Source organism: Terrapene carolina, unplaced genomic scaffold (assembly GCF_002925995.2).
Source record: "Terrapene carolina triunguis isolate 2854851 unplaced genomic scaffold, T_m_triunguis-2.0 Scaffold62, whole genome shotgun sequence".
Classification (NCBI taxonomy): Eukaryota; Metazoa; Chordata; order Testudines; family Emydidae; genus Terrapene; species Terrapene triunguis.
In genome coordinates this window covers 33,180,488-33,192,214 of record NW_020664413.1, presented here as the reverse complement: position 1 = coordinate 33,192,214, position 11,727 = coordinate 33,180,488, and the positions used below count along the sequence as shown (strand labels likewise).

General features: G+C 39.2%; 1 protein-coding gene across 1 annotated transcript in view; it reads left to right on the top strand.

Annotated features, from left to right (window-relative positions):
* Positions 1-2,341: 2,341 nt before the first annotated feature.
* The window catches only part of COBLL1 (cordon-bleu WH2 repeat protein like 1), a 50,684-nt gene continuing 41,298 nt past the window's right edge, over positions 2,342-11,727 (top strand). Inside the window, exons 1-2 of the mRNA XM_026647503.1 lie at positions 2,342-2,415; positions 4,518-4,703. Of these exons, the coding sequence (XP_026503288.1) occupies positions 4,612-4,703 (92 nt within the window). The 5' untranslated portion in view covers positions 2,342-2,415; positions 4,518-4,611. The remainder of the gene's footprint in view (positions 2,416-4,517; positions 4,704-11,727) is intronic.

Here is an 11,727-nt window from a genome sequence, read left to right as displayed (position 1 = left end):
TATGTGTAAATAAAATAAGTTAAACTTAGTATATACCCAGACTCCACATGAGAGATTTCTCCTGGGGAAAGGGAGCCACCAAAGAAGTGGGAAACAACAAAAAGGGGGTGGGATGGGATAGGGGAGAGGAAATGAATGAGCCAAAAAGGGTTAAAAACAGAGAAAAGGACAAAAGAGTGAAGACAAAAGGGTGTGTGTGCCACCAAATGAAATGAATAGGCAGCAGGTTTAAAACAAAGAAAAGGAAGTGTTTCTTCACACAATGCACAGTCAACCATGTTATACTGACCGAAGAGAGCACTCCCGTCGACATAATAAAACCAGCTCAATGAGCGGCGGTAGCTATGTCGGCGGGAGACCGTCTCCCGCCGACATAGCCCTGTGCATATGAGCGCTTATGCAGGCAAAACTTATGTCGCTCAGGGGTGTGTTTTTTTTTCACACCCCCTAGTGACAAAAGTTTTGCCGACATAAGTGCTAGTGTAGCCCTGGCCTCAGTTCTATATCTTTCTTCAGCATAAACTGCCATTGTATGAATTGGGTTATGGTTTTATGATGTGGACAAATGTAAACTTTCGGTTAACTCATATTGTTAGTGACATCTGATAGCTTTGAGACCAGACCTCCAGCAGTGAAGGGCAATTGCATTGGCCTACTTGGTTAGAGAAGTAATATTAACCCATCAACGCTTGTTGAACAAATCTTGCCCTCCTCTTTAGTTTTTAAGGGTTAAAAGACAACAAGGGCAGTTCTGACCCATTCAGTGCAAAGATCATCCTAGGCATCTTAAAGAAGTAAAAACAGGCCAAAAGAGGGAGAACTGATTTATTCTGCGTTGTTAGAACCTGTTTGATTTTTATAATGTACATATTTACAATTTTTAGTGGTACCGCTTTTATTTTTGTCACTAGTTTTTTCTTTTAACCTATATAAAAACCAGAATCTCCTCTGTGTTTAAAAAAAAAAAAAAAAAATTGTGATTCACAAACGGTTTTTTGAAGTTTTCATGTAACCCAAAAATAACCCTGGCATGCTGCCCATGCTGACCAAAGTTAATTGAGTACCCGTTAGCTCGATGCATTTGAATTTGTCACAGAAGAGTTGTAAACCCAAACTAGCAAAACTGATTTAAGCTCTGTAACCCTGTATATAAGCAAAATTAAAAAATAAATAAATAAATATATGAATGGAGGAAGGTTCTGAATCTTCATCATGGTTGCTTGATTTGGAAAACTGTAAGTACTACTGATTTGTTTTATAGGGCAGGAAATCTCAACCTTTTTCTCTCTGAGGCCCCCCTCCACATGCTATAAAACCTCCAGGGCCCAGCTGGGGCTAGGAGGCTTCGGGGCAGGAGCCTTGGGCTTAGGTATAGTTTGATGTTTATTTTTGGGGGGCAGGGGCCAGCGGGGCTCGAACCACCTCCACATGGAGGGGTCCAGAGAGGGAGCGCCACCTCCACCCCCTGACTCACCTTAGCAGGCGACCGAGCCTGTCTGGGTTGGGGGAGGGAGGGCACAACCAAAAATTATAACTCAAAGGTGGGGGGCTTAGCTCAAAATTTTTTTAAAACAGCCTAGGGTGCAGGGAGGGGGTAGCGAGGGGCTGAGGGTGCAGGGAGGAGGGGTGTCTGGGGCAGTGTGCAGGCAGGGGGGTAGCTCAGGGTGCAGGGAGGGGGTAGCTAGGGGCTGTGTGCAGGCAGGGGATAGCTCAGGGTGCAGAGAGGGTGTAGCCTCAGGGTATAGGGAGAAGGGTATTAGGGGCTGTGTGCTGTGAGGACTCCCCTGCGGTCCCTGTTCCCAGAGGGTTCTGCCAGCCATGGAGCGGATCTCCTAACCCAGGTGGCTCTTACCGGCTGCCTCTCTGGGAGCAAAGGGGGCTGGGAGCTGAGGAGCAGCTTCAACCTGGGGCACCAGCAGGAGAGGAGGGAACACTGCCACTGCCTGCTCCATGGCACCCGCCTTCGACCTGGCGGGGGGGAGGGGGGGAAAGAAAGGTGTGAGCTGCCCCCGGGACTGCCGTGCTCTTGCACTGCAATGGGGGGGGGGGGCAATGCCCTCCATGTCCCCAACTTTGCCCAGGGGCCAGGGCTTCTGCCCCACAGGAAGTACCAGGGCTTGGGGTTCCGGGCTTCAGCCCCACGCCTCCCGGCTTCAGCCGCGCTGGGGGCACCGGAAATCGGGACTTGAGCCGCGGGGTCCCGCGGCCCCCTTGGAAGGACTTGCAGACCCCCGGTTGTGAACCGCGGTAGAGGATGTGAATAGTTAAATTATTCCACTTGGACTTTTGAAGTTCAAAGCTCTTTAAGTACTTTCAGAAACAGACAGATTAGTCATGTGAAATCTTGTCACAATTTAGTAGTTACATAGTTTTGTTTTGCAATGCTACTATGGACCTTGCTGTTTGTTCTTAAGTGTAAGTAGCTTTGAACTTCTGTTTTTGCAGAGAAGGTATGTGTTTCTATTCTCTGTATGCTAAAGCTTTGTTTTAATTTCGTGCATTGCAGGTCATTGCAAGTAATCAGAGTAATTGACATTTCTTTGAGCTTGCGTTAAAAGTAAATTGCTTTCATTTGGGGCATGCAGATACTTAAAACATGTTTCTATATTGACATTTATTTGTTTTTTGTAGTGAGTGTAATTTCATCTAACTGTTAAGGGAATGTTGAAGGATATAAAAGCGAAGAGATTATACAAGTTAATACATGCCTTGAAGTTTTGTACATGAACTTTTCTTAAGCTGTATATTTTTTGGCGACATGTTTCAGGAATATATCCTTTTCCACTGAATATAAAATTCATACTTTTCCAAATACTTCCCTCATGTTCAGCTCAATGTTTTAAAATTATAGGAATTTTTTTAATAAGTTGTCAAGCTTCCTGAAGAGTTTCTGTAAATAAAGTATGACTGTTGCATCAAAGGAAGAAAAGTCTACTGCATGGGTCTGGAAATTTTTTGAATGCCTTAACATATTTTGTCACTGAAGACTGGTTTCTGGTTGTTCTTTCAAACTGAGATATTACTTCAGGAATTTAAAGCATAATTTTGAGTAATGCCTTCTTGCAATTTAATCACTACCTTTTTGAAGATTGGTTCACAAACCTTTTCCCCTGAAATTTAAACACATTATTTCCAAAGGTGATTGATTAAATAAAAGGGGTTTCTGTCTAAGGGGAAATTATATTGTTACTGATTTTTTTTTTTTAAACCTAAGTTAGCACAAGTAAGTACTCTGTATACAGATGTGTGGTGGTGTTGTTTTCTTTATGTAACTTGTACATTGTTCACTCCTGCCTGTTGTCAAAGAAGTGCAAGTTGCACCATATTGCAACTTAAACTCATGTTATGTGCAGCTTACATCCAGTGAGTAATTTATACCACAATTTATGTCACAACTGAGTTTGGCACAGAAACTTTAGGCTACATCAGTTAATAGTATATTCTTTTTAAAGGAAAAAGAGTAGCATGATCCTGGTCAGACACAGCAGATGAGAAAACATTTTATTCTTACATTACATGTTTATTTCCATATTTTGTTTCTATTTCTGTGGAGGATATATCACAGCTGTGTTAACTGTAAGGGGAGGAGAAGTGAGAGATGGTGGTGGTGTGATGACACAATATTGTTGCTGATAGGTCATGCATGAAATTGTTGTTGTTTTTACTGATGCACCAATATAACTAGGCTAGATGTCCTATGTAACTCACTTCTGCCCCTCCAAGTTTCAAAGCCGAACAAGTAGACAACACAGACTATCAAAAATAATATTTGAATATAACAAATTAATAATATGTAGAAAACACTTTTTCCTTTTGGTTTTTGCAATTTCATTACCATTTTTGAGAGTCTCATAAAGGTAATCACTGAATTCTTTCAAATCCTTAATATAGAAAGACAGAGATGTTTTGGGAAAAGTAAAACTTTCCCAAGCCCACGTGCACTGTAGATTTAAGATGTGCGTATCATCAACAGAACATAGTTCCTGTGGCACTGTTGTATTACATGATGACTTCTCTGTTTCACTATCAGAGTGTAATAAATCTTCTGGGGGATTTTACTATTGCAATATGAGAAAAACACCATTTTCTTTATTTAAAAAAACAAAACAAAAAAATATCCAAAAACATACATGTTGCACTATAGAAGGTGGTTTTGTTTTTGTGGGTTTTTTATATTTACAGTATGAAAAATCACCATGTAAAACTGAATACAGTTTGGTTTTATTGGATTCTTAGTGTGGGTTAGTCATACATTTCTCTCGTGCTTCACCACCACTAACAACATTTTAACAATCCTTCTGTGAGATATTCAGGCACCTGGCTTTCACAACATGAGGGTGAAAGTAATATAATATTGGTCATTTTCACTCTGATATTCCTGTTGGGCCATAGGGAAAGCATTGTGTTCAGCACAAATATTCACTAACTGAATATTTTGACACTATGTTGTACTATAAAAATGTACTGCTGCTTGCATTTTTTGTTAAGGTTCCCTAATTCTTTTTTTATTATTTCAGAAGAAAAGCTAAAACTAAAGCTCCTCTTCCTCCATCTGAAACAAAAAACTTTGAAGTTTCTTCATTTGATGATACAGAACCAATTAATTACACCATGGAACAGAAAGAGAATATAACTGATAAAGACATAGAATTATCGGTGGTCCTTCCAGGGGATGTGATCAAATCTACTACTGTTAATGGCAGGTATGGCATAGAATTTTTTTTTGAGAATGACACTCAGTTCCTACTGTCTGTAGTTATACTTTCTGAACAAATGTATAGAGCCCTTAAATCCATACTCAAACTTGCACCTCTGAAGAAGATCGGTTGTTTAAGTAGTGCTCTGATTCTAATCACTTGTTAATGGGGAAAAATTCAAGTATATAGTTCTATATTTCAGTACTCTTTTTTTTTTTCTCCACAAAGAGGTTCTTCCGTCCCCCTCCCCCCGACTTTAAGATTAAAAACTTACTTATGGCAAGGAGTGTTAGGAACCAAATTAGCAAGAATGGAAGGTATAAAATAATTTTATAAGTCATTGTGTGTGTTGAGTAAGGAGGCATCCAAGGTAGAGGGACTGTAGCTGCCCATCTCCACAAATGGATTCATTCTTACTCCTAGTTAAATCAGTTATTCAAGGGTGAGTAACCTATTACATTATTCACATAGGAAGTGATGCCTTCAAGATTTTCTCACCAATCTCATTACTACTTCTAGAGTGCAATGAATCCTAGAAACTGTGTCCTAAATGATGGTGGGTGCCAAAAAGATTTTGATCCTTTCAAACTCTCTAAATTTTAAAAGAAATAGATGCTTTCTATCCAAGCCTCTGTTATATTAATGTTTTAATTGAATGTCTTGAAGTCAAGCCAATCAGAGAATAGAACATACTGTGAATGCAAGCCAGTAAATTTAAGTGAGGCTTTTCTTTGTGTGTACTGAGCCCACTCCAATTCAGAAAGTTCTGAAAACTAGCTGTTGTGGTGGAGTCAGAAATCCTAGTATCTTAAAGCAAAGTGGAAAATGTATATACCATCTCAGTTCAACGTGGCAGACCTTACAAGAAAAGATGAATCTGTTGCTTGCAGGTTAAATGCCAGCTTATTGTTTTTACAGTCTGGCAGATGAAATAAAGAACCCATATGTATATTTTGCTCTTCTTTGCTTTCCTCTGTGTTGTCCCTGTGTTTTTTGCAATTTTTTTTTTAATTATGTATCCTAAACTAGTAAGCAGCTGTATCCCTCTCATTACTTAATAAGCAATTTATCCTTGTATGGCTTGCTCGCTCATGTTTGCAGACTTTCCCCTTCAATAGAATGGGCAAGCCTTTCACTTAGCAGAGTGATATTTGTCCTTTATTCACTAGGATCTGTAATTGACAAAGTCTTGTAGTTCTTTTCTAGGCCCCAGATGATCTTAAAGAGAACTTTGATTTGAGGTTAGTGTTTCTGAAAAAGGATACATCTTCTGAAATCGTTTACTGAGGTTATGAGAATGCCAAGGTTCTTTGGTAAAGGAATTTTGCTAATTCTTGCACCTAACTGAACCATCCATGGCTTGTATAATTTGTCAGTGTTCAGGAAAGTGCCCCGCAAGTTTATCAGATAAAATGTGGGCATACATGTGCCATTTAAGAACATAAAGTATACTGATTCTTTTAGCAGTTTTGTTATCCCATGAATTAGTGGTTTTTAGTGGTGATTTTGCTGCTTAGTATGTGTGGTGGGGTGTGTGTGTGTGTGTTTTTTTTTTAACTGTTCCTGAAAGTGAGCAGCTGTTAGTGTTGGCTAGACCCATTCATAGTGCAGGGAGATACTGTGCAGGTTTCACCATTCTGCTCTGCAAATACTCTTCCAACAACTGTGTTTTTCTAGTCTTGGGCCTGTCTTGAGCAGAGATTGCTAATCATGTGTCCAGTTGTATGCTGGCCTTGTTAGTTTGTGGACAAATAGCAAGATCTACCTGGTTCTAAATATGTTATGGACAAATAACTTATCGGTTTTTGTCTTATTCATTCCTCTGTTTAGACCCAAGAACAGATTTAAAATTCCTGAGCTGAAATCTAGTGTAGTATAGAAATTTAAACTGGGCACAGGAAAGAAAGTAGGGAAGTTATATTTTCTTACAACAAACTGCATTTCTTCACTTTGCCCAAGTGTCAGAATGCTATAGAATGAAGCCTCTGTGCAGTTGTCTGTGTTCTGCTGCACAGACCACTTTGCTGAATGTGCAGTTAGGCTGAGCTTAGTGAGTGACAAATTGTTCCAGAAGAGCTGTGCTGAATCTGTGGTCTTTACATCCTTGGTGGATTTTTTTTTAATCAGTTTCTGTGTACTTCCAGTCATTTAGGATATTCTTCCTAGCAATTTGTTGCTTTACTCTGTATAGTTAGTGAATAACAAGCTTTGCCTGTTTTGCTGCCCTAGTTTTCAAAAACTGTTGTATTTGTAATCATTAACAAATTCTGTTTTTACCTTAAAAGTATGTTTTGTGTGTTTTGGGAGGGGGAAGGGAGGAGTAAAATGCAAGAGGATATAGGCTTAAGTAATTAGTCATAGGGAAATGAAATAGATTTTTCCCAACCTGGAAGAATTTTGATGACTACTAACATAGTGCTGCCAACTTTCATGATGTTATCGTGAGCCTCGTGATATTTTGTTGTTCTGAAAGCCCAAACTCCTGGAGTTAGGCGATTGTCTGAGAAGCTTAGCTGTTTTTTAAATACATTTCTAGCTTTCATGGTTTGGGAGAAAAGCTTGGAAATGTTACCCAAATGTACCCTAAAGTTTCAAAATCCAGAAGATAGATAAAGGATCCCCAAATATATTCTTTTGAAAAATCACATGACTTTAAACCAGTCTAGTGATTTTTGTTGTTTTTTTCAGGGCTTGACTTATGATTTTTAAATGTTTGGGCTGGCATTACTGCGAACCTTTTAACTACTAAGATTGGTTCCTTCAGAAGAAAAGTTCATTAGGTAACTTAAGGACTTGTGGTTCATTGGTTGTTAAAAGTAGGCTGTGTGAGTACTTCATTTGAATTCTGTAAACCTTTTTACAAGAAACCTGGCTACAAACTATTTCTGCAGTTCTCTGTATAAGAGCAGTCATAGTTGCACACAGCAAAAGTTACTTAACATTAACCATTGTAGTTCCAGTACTGTTAAAAGAAATGGAAAAAATAGTTTGTGCCCTTCCAACCTTCCAGCAATACTATATGATCTTATGTTGGCTAGAGAATTCTTGTTAATCTTCCCAGTCAGGGCTAAAGATGAGATTAGAGCATGAACAGTGAGTAGTTTGTGTGTGTGTGTGTGTGTGTGTGTGTGTGTGTATTTAAATTATGTTGTGATGAGAGGTTCCAAATATTTATTGCTCACTCCTCAGAGGATTCAGCATGTTGTAAACATACATTACATCTTTTTTTCATTGCTTTAAAAGACATCTGGAGGCAGAAATAATTACAGTTCATTGCAAAATAAAAACCTATTCAGAGAAACAGATAAACTGGAGGCTGATGGAAAGATACTTTAAGAGTGCAAATATGTTTTTGTAATCACAAATGGTAATTTGGGAAAACTTACATGACTTAACAACATAGAGGACTTGCAAAGGGCAACCCAGAATAGACAGGGATGGCAAAGCCCTTTTTTTGTCCTATGTGGTATTTGATGGCACAAGAAGGTTTCAGATTCAGAATAATTCACTGAATAATTAACTGTAAAGTGTTTACTTTTTTTAACTAACTAATACCGCTAGTCAGATTAACATATCAACTACCATTTTCTTGTGGCTGTATCAGTTTTATGATGTCTTATGGAAGGTTGATTATAAAAATATTTAGACCAAACAAAATTTAGCAGAAAATGCTACTTTAAAAATTACTCCAAAGTGTCATTTGGGTTACTTTTTAACAATTATTTACTTATGGACTCTGCCTTTTGACCTCCTGTGTCAGCTGCATCCGTAACTTGGCATGTAGACACAATTTACTTTGTCAGTCACGATGCTGGGAATTATTTAACTACCAAGGATGTGTTGTTATAACAACAAGGGGCCTCATTGAAGCATTTTTATCTTTACTTTCTGGGATGGCAACAACTGCCGAGAGGAAAAAAAAATGCAGTTGAAACTTTATGAACTGGTGATCATCGAATCATAGAAATGTGATGTGAAATCTTGCTTCCAGGGAATGAATTAAGACAAGAAGACAAAAGAGTAATTTGGTTGTATAGAAACATTTAAATAAAATTATGTGAAGAAACAAATGCAGTCATAATACTCTGAGATAGGGGAGGAGGAAGGGAGAGTGTGTGTGTTTACTCTCCATTATAAAACCCTGTGTTCAGCTGCTTATAATTTTGCCAGACTAACCAGTTAAGCTGAGTTTTTTTTTCATGCTGTGTCTCTGTCTCAGGCTGAAGCTTTGGAAAGTTTCAGCAAAAAGGTTCAGCAATTTTGGAGAATGAGGTTAAAGAAGAATAAATTTTTAGCCAATGTTGAAAAATTCTTACAACAATTTCCTGAGAAGCTGTAGTGCTTCTAGGCTTTGGAGCAGGGACTTGATATTTGGCAGTGTGGTTGCCCTAGGGTCAGAGAGGTGCCTTTTTGGCTCTCCCCATTAAAACCTACCCAAATTTAGCCAGATTACATACCTGTGAAAATCACTGTTTGCACATGCTTGGTAGAGGTTTGTTAGAGGCTGGCAGCTAAATTTTCCAAACATTCTTTCTACACTGAGCATGCTCCATCTTCACAGAGTTTCATATGAACCATACTAACCATGGTCAGCCCTCATAGAGCTCACTGAGCATGCTCCAACACAGGACTGAGCAAGCATTTTTTGTGTGTGCAACTACTGTGTCTGGTAGTCTGGCTCTGCTATGGTACCAGACACTAGAAATGAGGCCAGGAGACTCTCTCCTATGCCTGTGCTGTCATGCTCCCCTTACTGGTTCCCAGGCATGTAAAGGGTAAAAGGAGGAACAGCCTAAATTGACTGCAAAGAGGTGAGGATAAGAGTGGAAGATTCAGGAATAGTCGTGGGTGCATCTACTAACTTGAGAGTGCTTGATTTTACAACCTTAATGTTCTTCTAACATGTGTTTAATGGAGTAACACATTTATTTAAGCTTTGGTTAGAAAGGGAGAAAGCAGATGTGGCTGAAAAGTTATGGCACTGAAACTCCTAATATTACAATGAAGCTCTCTTCAATAAGAGGTTGTACGTGATTCAAATATATCTAATTTTATGTCAGTAAAGTTCTTCCTTTTGTGTTAGGACATTTGGGATGATAAATATATAGCAGTGGGGAAATCAGATGCCTAAAGTTTCTTGTAGTAAAGACCTCTCTTACTGAATTCATTTCAGCTTTCTTTGTAATATTTTTTCCATAGTTTCAGTGAGCCAGTATTCCCATTAGTGTTAGCAATGAAGAAAATATTGAGAGATGACGTCACCTGTACTACAGAATGTGGCTGGTTTCTTTTGGTTTCAGACACTGTGCAGTAATGGGCTATTGCCCAATCTTGGTTCATATGTTTGCTTTCAAAATCCACTTTTAAAGGCTAAGATTTTGATAATGGTATCATAAATCGGGGGATGTAACTGGAAGCAACATTTTTTTCAAGCCACAGTAGCAGCCTAAGAAGACCTGCAGATAAGAGCAAGCAGGACCTTCCTGCACTGAACATTATCCTCCTCCCAACATTAATATTTTGGAAACTTTGTGAAATACTTCTTCACACCCCTTTTCCCAAATGAAGCCCACTGTTGTTCACTGGGCTCATCCCAGTGTGGACTGGGTTGGGGTTTAGGATTTTGGAGAGGGTCAGATAAATGGATTTTTTGGGAGCCTAAAATATAGTTCACTTTATATGTAAAGGAAGAGATCTTTGTCTCTGCTCTTGTCTCCCACCTGCAACACCAGGACCAGGGATGCCCAACTGATAGTGCTAGAGTCTGTGCTTAGTTGCCAACCTTTTAAATAAAATTAATAGATAGTTCTCTCGATAAGCTGGGAGCCATTGAGCTGATGGAGCCACTGTCTCCGTTCTTGTTCAGCTACAGGGAGATGAGAATGCAATGGTCAGTCTCAGCAGCCCATCCTCTTTCCTTCTATCCACTTAGATTCATAGATTCCAAGGCCAGAAGGGACCATTGTGATCATCTAGTCTGATCCCCTATGTAACACAGGCCAGAGAACTGCCTCAAAATCATACCAGGAGTGTATCTTTTAGAAAAACATCCAATTTTGATTTAAAAATTGTCAGTGATGCACCCCCAGGACTCTTGGTAGATTGTTCCTATGGTTAATAACTCTCACTGTTAAACATTTACACCTTATTTCCAGTCTGAATTTGTTTAGCTTCAATTTCCAGCTACAGGAATCGTGTTATACCTTTCTCTGCTAGATTGAAAAGCCCAATGTTAAATATTTGTTTTCCATGTATATACTTACAGACTCTAATCAAGTTACCCCTTAACCTTCTCTTTGTTCAGTTTAAATAGATGGAAGTCTTTGAGTCTGTCACTAGAAGGCATATTCTCTAATCCTTTAATCATTCTTATGGCTCTTTTCTGAATCTGCTCCAATTTATAAACTTCCTTCTTGAATTTTGGGCACCAGAATTGGACACAGTATTACAGCAGCAGTTATACCAATGCCAGATAGAGAGGTAAAATAACCTCTCTACTCCTACTTGAGATTCTCCTGTTTGTGCATCCCAGGATTGCATTGGCTCTTTTGACCACAGTGTGACACTGGGAGCTCATGTTGAGCTGCTTATCCACCACAACCACCAAATCTTTCTCACAGTCACTGCTTCCCAGGATAGAGTCCCCCATCCTGAAACTAAGGTCTTCATTCTTTGTTTTTAGATGTATACATTTACATTTAGCTTCATTAAAACACATATTGTTTGCCCAGTGTACCAAGCAATCCAGATTGCTCTGAATCAGTGAACTGTCCTCTTCATTATTTGCCACTCACCCAGTTTTTGTGTCCTCTGCAAAGTTTATCAGTGATCACTTGGGTGGGAGGGACGACTTCTCGAAGGGTGAGAGCACAAGGAAGAGGACAGCAATTTCTTCCTTACTTCCTGCCAATGGGAAAGAAAATGATGTATGAAGGGGAAAGGGTGAGGTCAGTGCTCAGGGCTGGTTTCCCTGAGTGGAAATGTAACACTGCTCTACAGCCAAAATGCTTCTGAAATAAATGTAGTCAAA